The sequence below is a fragment of the Dicentrarchus labrax genome, unplaced genomic scaffold (assembly GCF_905237075.1).
Source record: "Dicentrarchus labrax unplaced genomic scaffold, dlabrax2021, whole genome shotgun sequence".
Classification (NCBI taxonomy): Eukaryota; Metazoa; Chordata; class Actinopteri; family Moronidae; genus Dicentrarchus; species Dicentrarchus labrax.
In genome coordinates this window covers 13,151,148-13,165,792 of record NW_026136713.1, presented here as the reverse complement: position 1 = coordinate 13,165,792, position 14,645 = coordinate 13,151,148, and the positions used below count along the sequence as shown (strand labels likewise).

At 40.7% G+C, this 14,645-nt stretch overlaps 1 protein-coding gene across 6 annotated transcripts in view; it reads right to left on the bottom strand.

Annotated features, from left to right (window-relative positions):
• The window catches only part of frmpd3 (FERM and PDZ domain containing 3), an 84,767-nt gene that overhangs the window by 6,173 nt on the left and 63,949 nt on the right, over window positions 1–14,645 (bottom strand). Inside the window, exons 3-16 of one of the 6 annotated variants that reach the window (XM_051420377.1) lie at window positions 12,571–12,683; window positions 12,286–12,440; window positions 11,539–11,641; window positions 11,194–11,239; window positions 10,361–10,465; window positions 7,459–7,566; window positions 4,772–4,903; window positions 4,051–4,170; window positions 3,577–3,713; window positions 2,928–3,054; window positions 2,435–2,524; window positions 2,011–2,190; window positions 1,609–1,777; window positions 17–901 (exon numbers count right to left, since the gene is read on the bottom strand). In XM_051420377.1, coding sequence (XP_051276337.1) covers window positions 17–901; window positions 1,609–1,777; window positions 2,011–2,190; window positions 2,435–2,524; window positions 2,928–3,054; window positions 3,577–3,713; window positions 4,051–4,170; window positions 4,772–4,903; window positions 7,459–7,566; window positions 10,361–10,465; window positions 11,194–11,239; window positions 11,539–11,641; window positions 12,286–12,440; window positions 12,571–12,611 — 2,398 coding nt within the window. In that variant the 5' untranslated portion in view covers window positions 12,612–12,683. Of the gene's footprint in view, window positions 1–16; window positions 902–1,608; window positions 1,778–2,010; window positions 2,191–2,434; window positions 2,525–2,927; window positions 3,055–3,576; window positions 3,714–4,050; window positions 4,171–4,771; window positions 4,904–7,458; window positions 7,567–10,360; window positions 10,466–11,193; window positions 11,240–11,538; window positions 11,642–12,285; window positions 12,441–12,570; window positions 12,684–14,645 lie in introns of those variants that run through there. The other 5 variants (XM_051420378.1, XM_051420382.1, XM_051420379.1 and 2 more) reach the window with 5 other exon arrangements.

The following is a 14,645-nucleotide window of genomic DNA, read 5'->3' as shown; positions in this document are numbered from 1 at the left end:
GACTGAGGCTGTTGACCTGCAGTCTGTGTTGGCTGTTGAGGATGATGGGGGTAGTCCTCAGAGGCTGCCAAAGCCTCTAGTGCCTGTAATGTGGACACCAGAGCATCATCAAGTTCCTGGGCATGATCTCGGACTGTTCTCGTGGCAACATTATCAATCAGTGTCACAGGCACATCTTCCTTGGCTTGGGCCAGCTTCCCAGAGGCAACCCCTGCGCTGGCACTGGCTCGAGCCTTCCTCCCTCTCTTTGTGTCATCCTCATCTGAACTGTTGTCCCTGAAGCCAGGTGGTGGGGCAGCAATAGCAGGTGGTGGTGGTTGCAGCTTTTCTCCTCCACCATCTGGCTCGTCCTCCTCTTCATTCCCCGGGGGCGGTAGTGCCATGAGGTCAACAGCACCTCCATCTCGGGAGGCACAAGCACTGGAACAGTGTTTTCCAGAGCTCCCACTACTGTTAAATGCTGTTGTAAGACCCTCTGCCCTGTGCCTGGCTTTGCAGGAGTCACAGAAGTATCGTGAGGTTTTCTGGGATTGTCCCATAGTTTGGGCTCGGATTCGGAATCCTGCATTCTCCACTGCTGGGGTTTCTAAAACCCCAGCTATTTCCTCTGTACTCTGCTGGGTGGGGTCTGACTTGGTGCGGGGCCGCCCAGGGGGCTCTTGGGAAATAAAGTTCTCATTGATGTCGAGTTCAGCTTCGGTGTGTGTTTGGAGCTCTTGAAATTGTTGTTGTTCTCGAAGGTGGACATGACACAGGCCTAGATGCTGAGGCTCTGCTGGAACAAGGGCCCTTGCGGACCCTGACTCCCTGTGTGAGCTTTCCCTCTCGTCCCCTCGCCGCCCTCCACTTGGCAAGCTGGTTGCCCCAGAACGTGGGTGGGCATGGTGGGAGCTTCTGTAATCTGAGGATAGAATTGTCAGAGCAGTGGAGAGTTTGAGGTGTTAAGAATTAGTTGGGATAGAGAAGATCCTTATGGGAAAGCAGAGGCGACAGCTGGTGGTCACATGGGGATTATTTGTTATTTCAGAGATGGATGTTGAAAGTTGAAGTTTGTTTGAGGTTGGAGGGTTAGATTCTGGTGGAATGTGATGGTATAATGATCCTTCTTTAATGTGGACTACAGGTTGAGACAGCAGATGACAGAAGATCTGTTCATGTTTGAACAGTAAATGTTTATGATCACAGCAAAAAGTACAATTCACTGTAAAATTCCACAATGTTATTCTAAGAAACATGGAGTATCCCATTCCAATGAGTCAAGATTGAGATGAGAGGAGAGACAGCAGAGGGCGCCATGGGATGGTAGTTCCAGGATAACCTTGTTACTACAGGTAATGGTTTCAGCCAATGAAAAAGCAGATCAATGTCCATGTAGACTTAACATATAATGAAGATTGTCAAATATTGCCTGACATGCAGTGTCTAATATGATGCTGAGATAAAGACACTTTCATTTATACAACTCTAAATGGCGTGATATGAATGTTTCATTGTAAGCTTTTGAGTAAACAGTGTTGTTTTCTGTAAATTATTTTACATTTGATATATATTGTCTAATCAGAGCATTTGTTCAAAATGAACCACAAGTCAAGAAGACTTCTAACATACCTGCCTTGGTCAGCTGAGACTGACCAGGAGTCCGGAAGTAGATGGTCCGTTTAGGGTCTACAAACAGCTTGTAGTAGCCAGAGATGAGGCAGGCAAAATTACTGGCATCAGGCCATTCCATGAGAAGGACCAAGGGCTGCAGAGGGTGGTAGGGAGGGGAATTAGGAGACTATTTAGGGGACAGGCAATGGGCATTGCCTGCTCATTTTGTAATGACCTGATGAAATAAAATGTATGAAACTGTTGAAAGATTTGGTACTTAATAATTTTATCATTTATGAAGTTAAAATGAAAACTAAAGCGATGGCATGCAAATGTATATTTTCACTATAGTGCAAAATTGTGTGTCTTCAGATGTATCAGGTGTAATTGTGTGAATCTTTGGACATTGTGTTGTAATACCTTGGCCTCATGGATTGTCACCTCCACACGAGCCACCCCTTGGCTCTCTCTGTAGAGCTGGATCTTGGCAACCCTACTGAACTCGGCCAGAACGGTTGTGAGGTTGTTTTTCAGGTCAATCACATGACTAATGCCATGTCGAGGACCCACCAGTAGTGTTGTAGCTGACTGTTTCTCATCCTGTAGGAGGACACAGGAAATTTATAACAGCATTTACTTACTATATTGGAACGTCACATTATACCTTTCAAAATCCACTGTTTTGACAGTTTCATTAAAATGTTAAATCAATGCATTGAAAAATGTGCTCCCTCTGCGACTACAAAGACAGCTTCAAAGACACATTACGGAAAATAAATGGAGCAAGGAATTAAGTAAAAGAGATACATGTATTCCTGTACCCAAAGATTAAAAAATGCATTACCAGTCCAACAGTGTGGAACAGTATTCCACCAAAAGGTGGGAGGTCGTTGAGTACACGCATGTACTGCAGCTTTCCTTGGAGAGGAGGGACCTGTCAACAGAATGATAAACAAGAAACGCTCATCTTTGAAAGAGGAATCCTCCTCCAGCACTTCCCATGTCCTCCTGGGGGCACTGTTGGGCCACAGATGTTGATCATGAGGTCTTATGCAACAGTTACATCTATAGAGATTAAGGGCTTGTCCTAAGATAAAGGACTAGTTATCAAGCAGACATAACCATAGAATACAATAAATTAAAATCTCCTCTAAAGAAGCAGCAAAGTGTTGATATTTAAATGTTAATAGTAATCAAGAGTATGGTAGATCTTTATGTTTTTGTTATGCTTATGGACGTGTAACCAAAGACAGTAACATTTTCCACAAATAATAGATATTTCAATCATGAAAATGTTTACAATTAACAACTAGTGTCAACATCTTATATGGAGAAACCTTGTTGCCCGAAGGTGGTGGATGCTGGTAGGTCTTCAGCAACTGCGACAGGCTCTTGCACACATTCTTCTCCTTGACTGTTGGGAGCAGAGTGAGGGGAAGGAAAGGCTCGAGTCCCCATTCTTTTCTGTGATTGAGGGCAAAAGGGAGAAAATGAAAAAGAGAAAAACAACAGTGGAGTAGTCCGGGGAAGATATCCCAAGTGAGAAGACAAAAGAGTTTTTTCATCCCATGGGAAAACACAGTGAGCCTAGCTTACATTCTCTATGACTCCTGGGTTGACATGGCCACGCTATGTCTATTACAAGCACAGTAGGTCTGTTCTGCTTCTGTGGTTGTGATGGCAGAAGCTAATTACCTGCTAGGTTGAGGTTATGAAGAATAAATGAGCAAATTGAGGGAGAGATGTAATTTCAGAAAGCAGTGGATTTCTTTGTCTCATAACAACCTAGGCAAAATGATCCCAGAGTAATTTGAGTTTTTAATACTATTGGGATTAATTATTAATCATTTAGACATTATTGGATGAAGGAAACTCACCATGGGACTCACTGATATGCTACACAGAATTGTTAATGAGGTAAAAAATGCAATACATCAATTTTTGTCTGTAAGTTCATTTGAAAGCTAATTTAGTTTGTGGACTTACTCGACATGCTTGAGAGAGATCTTCTGATTGGGCCGTGCGGAGGACACAGTGATGTAGATATGGAGAGCAGCCAATCGTAACGTGATGTCAGATTTCCAGTCCATTCCAAAGCGCTCCTTGATGACGTCATTGCGACTCTGTTAGGACATGATAAAATGTTTTGTGCACAGGGAGACAGCTTTCCAATTCATTAGACTGTCAGATATCTGTAGTTAATGTGGAAGCGTTGTTGGAGTCCTTACAAGAGGGCCATTGTGTCTAAAGCCTGACTCTGGCATGTGCAAAAATTCTAACTCTAAAATCAGTCAGAGAAGGCAAGAGTAAACATAATCTAATGGAAACAGTAAATAAAACTAGCTACTTATAAGAACTTATCATCAGTGGCCCCCCTTGCTCCTCAAGGAGACCGCTTTCCAACAGTATCGTGAGATTGAATGACATCCTTTCAAATCCCTCTTTAATCCAGCACTTCACCTGTATATAGAGGTACTCAAATGCGGCGGGGTCCCTTCTCAGCAGGTCCGCAGGGTCCTTGGGGAAGAAGCAGATGCGGAACAGACACTTCATCCCTTGGAAATAGGTTCTATGCACCACCTGAGGGAACACGGCAGTATCAGTATCAACTGACTACATCTTTGGCATTAGTCACACATATCACAGTATTGTTTTCCATAGGTAAACGGTGCTAGTGCATTCTGGATGCAGCACTGTGTGTGTTAGCAATGCGATGATAAGTGTGTGTAGATTTAGTTTCATCAAAGTGAGCAAATGCAAGAAATGTAGAGCCAACAACAACCAACAGCCTAAAACATAAATATACAAGACTGAAAGTCAAGAAAGAATGTGATTTGCATTCAAAATCACAGAATCATCTGACTTATGATTTATTATTTTAATTTCACCTTTTAGTTAGTGGTATCGATTAGATGCCAGAAGTTTCAGAGCTCTCAACTTGCTTTTCAGTTTTCCTGACAGTATGTTAGATCATCTGATCAATAAAAGGGCAGCAGAACCACACCACAATAATCAGCCCAACCAAAGGCAATAAATGCTGAAACTGTAAGTTTGAATGCAAAACACAGTTATTTTCAATTCCCATTTTGGCACTTTGTCATATATTCATATAAATATATAGCTGCTATTGTCCTCAGACTTTCTCATACTTATACTCATTTAGCTGTCTTGTATTTCTTACATGTGTCAGAGGCTGGTTGTCCTGCAGTAGATGCAACCTTTGATTCTGGTCCAAACCACCTGCCTCCAGCACCAATGCAAAATGCTCAATGTAGCGCAGTGAGAGGCGGTCCTGCAGGGACGAGATCACATCCTGAAAGAAGAGAGATTAGATTAGACTGAAATACATTTTCACAGTAAGAACACATTTTGTTGCAACAAAAAACATATATTTGATTGATTGTATGGAGGTAAATTTTCTGAATTCACTCTGTGTTTGTCAAATTGATATCCTTAAGATGTGTTTAGGCTCTTTATTTTATATTTGTCATTTTGTACTATGGAGAGCTTCCATAGATATTCTTTATTCTGCGCAGTGAGTGCATCCTATTTAAGAAAATAACATCTGCATGTCAGGGCGTGCAGGACAAACTTTTGCTTTTGTGCAGATCAGTGTCTATGAATGATGTAGAGCTTTTCTCATATCCTATTGTACAGAGAACACTGTCTGAGGAGAAATTCACAGTTAATCATATCTTACCGTGCTGTGAGCAATGCCTGAGGATAAGGTTTCAGTATTTCTTTGACCTCTTAATATATTAAAGGTATGGATGTTCTAGGGATTCTATTGTAGTGATATGTTGATGTAGTTCGTCTTTAAGTCTGTCAGTATGAACACTCATTAAGAGCTGTAATGTATGTACACTAATGGTTTGCTCTTCATAAACAATTTAATTGACACTTGTTAATGTAACCTAAGCAGCAGCTGTTTCTGGAAAACAGGGATAAGCAGTTTTAACAGTATTGACCTGTGCGGTTTGCATTAAATGACGTCTGGGGAAGCCAAACAATCCACTGAAGGACACAGAATGCTATAGATTGTATTCTAAAATATAGCAGGAAAGCCTCTTTAGTTGACAGACAGTCTAATGGGCATCCTATTGTATCATTGATTTAATCCGTAGTATTGTTTTATTGATCCGAGCCTCCTTATTATGCTGAAATTCCATTTAATTAGGCTGACAGGAGCAAGCTTCCTCTATCTCTCCTTTAAAGTGCTGCTGTGTTTCTTCTTTTCTCCCTCACTCTCCCTCCAAGAGCAGAGGAGATATTTGTGAAATCTAATAGAGTCTATTTAATGAGTCTGCTCGGAGATGTCAGACTCATCTTAGAGGCTGACATAGAGACAGAAATGACCTCTGTCTGACTGAATTCATTTGTTGCTTTATGGCCTTAATCACATTACTGAGATTTTAAACTTAAAAAACTGATAAGATGAAAAAAGAAAATTAAACCTTTTTTGTATTTATCATCTCAAAGCAATTAGATATAAACTCGAAAATGAGGCTCGGGCGATAAGTGTTATATTTATGTGTGACAGAAATCGTGGAGTGCGCCTGGGTTGTATTGATAATTGCTTCCCATGAAGCTCCATAACAATCATATTATACAATTAAAAATCCATAGAAATTCAATAATATGTAAAAGCCACCAAAAATCAACAGTAGTATATGCTCATATTTTGTATTATAGTATTATTATAATATTAGGCTTAATTTTAAACATATAGTAGTTGATTTCTTTGGCTAATTGGGCGACAGTGCATCAAGCTACAAACACAATTGTGACGTAATATCACTAAGAACGGTACGATATACAATTCTATCACAAATCGTGTTAAAACAGTATAAGAACTCAGTATTTTGTGGTGAATTTCCATTAGTGGGATAATCGTGAATTGGAATTATCGTGAATATTTGCACATGATTGACTTGAAAAGGCTGTCTGGCGCTCTAACATATTAACATATTTGATTTCCTGATTTATTTTTAATTGCCACAACTAATCATAGGACGTTGAAGATGCGATTCATCTTCTCATCTCCCTGTCGTTCTTTAGTTTGGAATCCATAGTATTTCCACACATCCAGTTGAGGCAATTAAAAATAAATCAGGAAATCAATATAGGCCTGTATCTTAGAGATCTAGACAGCTTTTTCAAGTCACTAATGTGAGATGGTCATGATTATCCAGATAATGGAAATTTAACACAAAATACTGAGTGTGTTTTTTCATGATAAAATCATATATCTTATATTCCTAGCCACAACGTGATGTGTGGAAATACTTCAGATTCCAAACTAAGGAACGGCAGGGAGATGAGGTGCCTACCTGAGGTGTCATATCTGTGATACAATAAAAACATTTGTTTCTTCAGAAAATGTAAGCTAAAGTAATTCCTATATGTTTTAGAGCAATTTTAAGTTTTAAGTTTTAAGTATATTTTAATGGTGAATCGCATTCATTTTGTCCAAGATAATCGTGACATGATATTTTTATGTTGTCCCCTGTCTACTTATCATTTAATAAACAACATTATCATTAATTTGAAGTTGTGTTTCAGGGCCCCTGATGATTGCTAAGTCCAATATTCACTCTTCTGTTCTGTTTTGGTTTTTACTGGCTCCTGGGGAAAAAACAGTAAAGTTGACACTAAACACAAAACTGACAGTTGACTCCAGAGAACTGTAACAAACTGCAGAGTTGGGAGATAATTATCTGTGGGTTCATCACTACAAAGACCAATGCCAGTATAGTCATTTGATGCACTGTTAATATGAAAATGTATTGTATCTGCTTTAAGTAAAAATCCCAATGGTGTTGAAATTTAGTTATCTTTCCCATGTGCACAGCTGTAGTGAATACATACCCTAACAGTGGTACGGCTATCGAATGTAAAGGACTTAATCTGTCCATTCTCCAAGAACACCTTCAACACATTTGGTATGAGTAGCAAGGAGTCGTCCTTGAGCATTGTCTGAAAGAGATTGAGGGAGAAAAGAGCTTTGTTTTAGTGATGGTATGTGTGAGAATGTGCCAAAGAGGTAATCAAGTTTTATTTGTACAGCACAAACACAGCCAGCTGCATTGGTAGGTCTGTGCTTTGTTACTGAGACAAAAATAAAAAGTAGTGGAAAAGGGAGGGGGTCCATAGGAGGAGTATTAAGAAACAAAGACACCTTATGGATGGAGAGATACTTCAACTAAACTCTGGAGTCAGAGAAGGAGTACAACTCTGCCTAAGGATGCCCATCCCATGCATTTTATCAGGATCAAAGAGGGCTTATTCAGTTTATCCAGTCTATCCATTCAATATATATGCCACGCAAAGAAAATTGGATGCTAGGATTGAGAGTATTCACCACAGAGTTTCGTGAGTAGAAGCACAAGAGGAGAGGTCTGATTCAAGGTTACTGCTTTTACTCAAATCACTTGTTAGAAGAAAAGTTTTGATATACCGTTCAGTTCTTCTTGCTAAGATGTGACAGGCACTCTTCCCTCCCTGTTGCTGTCTCTTTTTCTTTTTTTTATCTCACTGAGGGCTTTTTAAGGAAAAGACTCATTATGTAGTTTCAAAGAACCACAGTTGTGATCAGAGGGAAAGACGATACCTAATGTAATAAGATAGACGCACTGTGACATGTGGCAAGGATGCGAAGGGAAACAACCTAACAAAATCAAATCCATAATTTTGGGCCAAAACAAAATCAACCCTTATCTTTTTCCTGTATTTCTTCCATTTTCTAATCTGATGATGGGATTTGTAAGAACAATAGACAGTCATTACTCATGACAGTAAAGGGATGTGGATTTATTGGAACAATATATCTCAGAAAAATGCATTTAGTTGAAATGGAGAGCTGTGTCCACAGCAGATGCCCGGCAGTCTGCTTTTAGAGAAGTTAAGTGTTCAGAAGGCTCAACAAGCTGTTCTTCTGCGCAGATTGAAGTCTGAGTTATGAGCAAACAGATCTTTCTCCATACTGTACCCTTTAAGCGAGGGTGAACCAAGAAATGCCACCAACCGGTCTATCACTTCCCATTACAAGCCATAACTTTGTTTTTGTTAGTGAGGCGAGAGAGTTGAGGCCGATTTGGCACATACCACGAAAATGTTATGAGATGCAAATCACAGTTCACTGCTATGGCCTCATCTCTTTGCTCCTCTCTTTCTCTCAATAAATGCCAGGCTAGTTGGCCAGCGCTGGTAAATCTTTTGATGATCAATAGCATCCTATGGCTCCTGGTCACTGGAGACAGACATCTAGAAATGTCTTGCCATGGGTTGGTGGCTGAAACATTTAATCATTACCAATCATAGCATCCACCTCCTATCTCTGCCTCAACAGTGCCTTGTGTTCTGTACCTTTAGCTCTAATAAATTGGATTCACAAATCTAAGAGAGAAACAGGGAGGAAGATTAGTTCATTCAGACAGGGAGGTCCAGTCCCAGTACTGTGTTGCTCTAACCATTAATTGAGCTGAGGGCCTTTGCTGATTTGTGGGAATATCTCTCACTTTACTGAAATCTTAATTTAGATCTAAAAAAGGAAATCTCTGGGTTCACATGCTGTTGACTACTGGTACTACCAGGCTAGAGTGGATGGTAAATGAAAAACAAGCTTGAGCTGTCTGCCTAACACTCTGCGTTGGCTTCATTTAAAGGTTATCAGAGACCTGGTGGTCCGTGTGATGATGAGCAATCTTGTTCTCTACCATCTTCCATTAGGTTCAGGTAAATAGAAAATGGAACTATGAAATGCCCTTTCTTCCAACTTCTGATTCTTTATTGATTGTCCGTTACTTGTTATCTTCGAGCTCCTCCCACTTTACAGTGTAACCTCCTTTTCCCCTAATAGTGATTGATTGACCACCAAGGATTAGGGACTGTATGAAAGTTATTGTTGTGGGGAAAGGAGCTGAATTGTCAAATTAAATTTCACTTTATAAAAAAGCATGGTGTAATTAATGTTTTACTTGGACCCTCCCCTTCACTGCAAAACACTCTTCCCCCAAATACCTCAAATTAATATATGGCAAACATAACACAATGGTTAAAATACAGCCACTCTGTATTTTTGAATAACAAGCTGCTAAATAAACTTCATACATATTGCTACAAAGTGAGTGAATCATGAACAGGCATCGAGGGCTCCAGCACTACAGCATTTTCACCCCGCTCTATATCCTCTGCATATGGCGAAATGCACCTCCATGGGGCACATTAAAACCATCTTTTTCATGTAACTCGGAGTCATATCTCTTTTAATTAATCTAGAAGTTGGACCATCATCCCTTTAGCAAAAATCTCCTTTTCCTGACCACCCTCTTTCCCAAGTAATTCATTTGCTTACAGTCTCTTAACTCACACATACGCCACACAGCAGGTCTTAATTGCATTATGTGTAATAGAGTCACCCAAGCCACATAAGTGTTGTTTGTAGCTTGGTAATGTTGATTAGTCAGGTAAGAAACTTGTGCAACCATGGTTGGACACAAATATTTAAACATTTCTAAGTGATATTGTGGGTGTTTTTGTTGCTCCTGTGAAGATTCAAATCAGCCAGGGAAGCAATTTATTCAAGGATAAACCTGGACCAAAGGCTTACACATACACACAGTAGAAAACAGACAGAAATAAGAGGACGAAGAGAGGCTACTTGAAGCTTTATTGCAATTCCTGATCAAACAAAAGAAATGCACAGCAAGAGAGGGAGGGACAGAGTAACAGCATGTGTTTGCATGCACATGTCATTAAGAGTTGAACTTACTGAGTCTGGGTCGCTGATGGACACTTGCTCTGAAAAGCGCACTTTAGGCGGGTTGGTTCGCAGGCGGGCCTTTTTGGCTGCACTTATGAAGGCAGACTTAGGTGACTGAGGATGAGAAGAGAGAGAGAGAGGAACTCTTGAATCAGCTTGAAAGAAGAGACGTAAATGAGAGAAAAGCCCCTGTGACTGCTAGTGCTAAAGAGACGTGTGTTGGAGAGCCGGCTAATGCTGCTGCAATGCGACAGCTGCAAACCTGCTGTCAACTTAAAACTCACCTGCTGAAAGTTTAAATATTTTTAAATTGTTGTGCTTGTTGGTTTGAGCACAATAAATAATGTTAGCTACTTAAAGCCAACACAGGCAAATCCTTGCAGAACTGCTGCATAACTCATACGACTATAGGACTCCAAGGCCCAAATTATGAAATTGAAAAATTATATTAGAGTAAATGTTTTTGTATCATATCAGTATTTCATCTTATAAAAATATACAGTTCAGTTAGTCAGCTAAATAAATGGTATATTTATATTCCCTCCACATGGATAGATGCACACACAAAATGTATTTAATAAAGTCTCATGGAGATGTTTATATTCCTACATAGAACTGCTCTGAAAGGGCTTACCAGAAAAAGAAATTACTCTAATGTGTAGGCATGGCCATGAATACTAATTTATGTCAGCATTGCATTAGTGTGCACTTCTGGGACAGAATACTGTGCAGTGTTTCTGTATGATTCAGAGTGACAGGAAAAGCGTTAAGACTGCTGAAGAGTAAGAGAAATCCTGAGGGAGAGAGAAACATGAAAGAGAGTGAGTGTCCCATTATACTACCTGATGGGGCTGCAGCACAGTGAGAACTATAGAGTCTTTGCAGCGTCTATGGAAAGACAACAGAGAGTGGAGTGGGTTAGATAACGCCACGGACAGCATGGTATTTGGAGCGCTTCTCCGGGTTTATATCTGCCATTTCCTCGCTGTCCTTGAGCTGCAAAAGGACTGACTCATCCACAGGTTTGTGTTGATGTAACACATCACCAGCAATAAGAAACAGCTTGTTCCTTTTATTCCCCCCTTTTTACCCATGTGCTCTTTACTTCCACTTGCCCGTGTTGCTGGTTCCCTGGCCCATACCCTCCCCCTCCCCTCCCTCCCTCCTGGGACAGTAAAGGATGTTACCTTACAAGGTCTATGACTCTCTCTCGGGGCGCGTCGCTCACCGTCTCCTCGTTTATGGCCAAGATCTGGTCTCCAGGGAGAAGCTTGCCAAAGGAGGGACCGTCTGCAGATAAGACGGGACACAGCCACCAGCATACAAAGTCATATACATGCAGTCCAAAGTAAAGTTTAATTTGACTCACCACTTAAAGTGCCATCACTCTCCCTGTATGCTATATCTCAGTGGTTTTCCAAAGTTTGAGACTGTGGGCCTCCCCTTAGACAAAACTTAGAAAAGAGTGCCCCTTCACAGCCCCCTAGTTTACTTTTATAGTTTCACTCAAGTCCTGGATGCTTATAGGACCACGGTTATGAAATTTGATCCCACTGACACTCAACAATTGAGCCAAGACAGCCTAACATCGCTGTCTGACATGCCTTCAGACTACACCAAATACTTTAAAAAAGGTCTGTCCTAAGGCATTTATTAGTTTTTGACTCAGAGATAGAAGAAAAAACAGTACAATTCTGTAAAAAATGTTTTATCTATGAACTATCTATTTAACCAAATCACCCATGTTTAGCCTATGTGATCTCCTTTTGATAACTAATGTAATAACTAACTAACATTTTTAAACTTCCATTCACTTAGCCTGCTCTGAAACAGTTTGGACCCCCCCTGGGGAGCTCTGTCACCCTTTCTCACATGCGCACACACACACACACACACACACACACACACACACACACACACACACACACACTAACCAGCAGAGACGGAGCGTACAATGACAGGCCTCTGACTGCCTGCAATGAAGCCGAAGCCTTGAGTAGGGTGACGCTGGATGGTGACCTGTCGAGCTGAGGCAGGACTTAGGGTACCACTGTCCATACCATCCTGGCTCTCCTCTAACATTGCAGAACTGTACACACACACACACACACACACACACACACACACACACACACATTCATATATAAAAAGGGATATATCCACATACATTTTTGAAATGAGGAATATTCAGGGTCATGGTTGTATGTAGCATCTTGTACCTGTCACATGCGTTCGTGTGTCCATCCTGGACCTTGGCCATCCCCTGAGAGGAGGGAGCAGCATGGGACAAGGTCGCACTGCAAAGGCCGCTCTCTGTTTCGCAATCATTCACCTGCGCAAGAGAAAGGTTGAGACAAGCAAAGAAATAAAATACCCTGCTATCTCCACAGTAAAAATACTTTTTTGTAAGTTTTTGATTGAAACCACAGCTTTTCTGAGCACATCTTATTATGCTGCTACACAGAAAAATAAAATTATAAATGTGAAGTTGAAAAATGTAATATTCAAAATTGAAAGTCAACAAGTTAAATTTGGCTCCTCACAAATTTTTCACAATATATATATTGAAAAATCCAGTATGGAGGTAAAAATGTAGGCATTTTTGTTGCTAAAAGCATCTGACATTTGAGGCCTGCCTTTAGAGAACCTGCAATTATCTAGGACCCATAATATAATGCTCATAGAGTATGTAACACTTTAAGGTTTCTGAATCTGCCAGTCTCTCCCAGTGTGGACCAAGCTACTGCTGTGAACCACACATGCTCTTTTGCAGATGCCTGCGCGGGAGGCAGTGAAAGCAAGATTACTGAAAGACTGTGTGTGAGTGTGTATGTGGCACGTGGGTTTCTGTGTTTGTGGCAGAAAAATGAGAGAAAAAAAGGGTGGAAATGAATGTGTGAGGGAAAGAGAGACAGATATTTATGCTCGTATCTGTGATCTAGGACTCTGATGATTGCTGACTAAAGATGAGACAATGATGTTAATGGTGCAGATGGGCTAAAACAGGGACAGATGAAGAGCATGACAGCACTGTTCGGGATTATTATGCAGGGTTACACTGTTGAGAGCAAATACCTTTCTGAGTGCCACAGGCAGAGAACAAACTGTCAGTAACAGGAGGCTGAGTCGCATTAGTCAATAGTTCAGATTCATATTCTTGTCACTTGTTGTTTCTGATAACAGTGGCTTATGGGGGAGCATGGCTCATTTACAATTCCAGTGATGCATTACTGATCTCTACCTTGTGTCATGGTATCAGATGAGGGTTGATGTATCGTAGATAGGCTTCATATTGAGCTCAGTCCATGACTAAAAATCCATTACACAACGTGTGCTTTGAATTTCAATTATACTAATCATTTAAAAAGATTAGATTTGAATAAAAATTTCTGTATTCAATATTCAGCTGACTTACAAAGGATCATCTGTCTGTATCAAAGGTGCACAACAGTGACAAACGATGCTACACCAGCTGGTTCTGCCGCTAAAAAGGATTACATGTTTTTGATAGAGAATGATTATTTTCTCCTTTGATTCTCCCCATGGATTGTGACTTCTCTCCCCATTTTATTCTCCTTCTTTCTGTCCCTCTAATGACTTTCTCTTTCCCCCACCTGTCTCCCTCTCCAGTTGCTGTAAGGGACACCCGTTCTGTTGGACCTTTAAGGAGATGCCAGTGACTGGGCATTCATCAGGTGTGTGTGTGTGATTGGTGTGTGTCATTATGAATGTCAGTTACTCCTCAGCACCTCTTCTCCAGTGCAGAAGAGCCAAGATTTGTGACCTCAACAAGGAGACGATATAAATATCCTTGTTGTGTGATCTAGCCTGCACTTCAACCTTGTCCATTATTCACACAGCATTTGTTGTAGTCTGATAGTCCCTGAATCTTTTGTACATATCAGAATCAAATAGGAAAACTGAAATACAGCTTGAAATACAAATTGTGCAGTGCCACCAACGCCATTGTATACAAGCATATATAACTGTTATCGAATCAGAAACTGAGGAATATGTCCTCCTCGGTCTGTCTTTGTCCTGTGGCTTTGTGAATTGCACATAATTTACAGCTTTAAATTGTTCACTTAATTTAGAGATGAGTTATTGGCATTCAAAATAAGTGGTGAGGAAGAACTGAACAGAAGGGAAAGCGATGAAGGTAGCCGGGGGACACTGAAGCTCACACTTTTGCAAAGATAAACAGCCATTCAGCAGAGGGGCCGACCTTTTACTGAGAGAGGACGCCGAGGAATTCTGTCAAGAAATGATCCCCAAGGGCATCGGCATGCCTGCC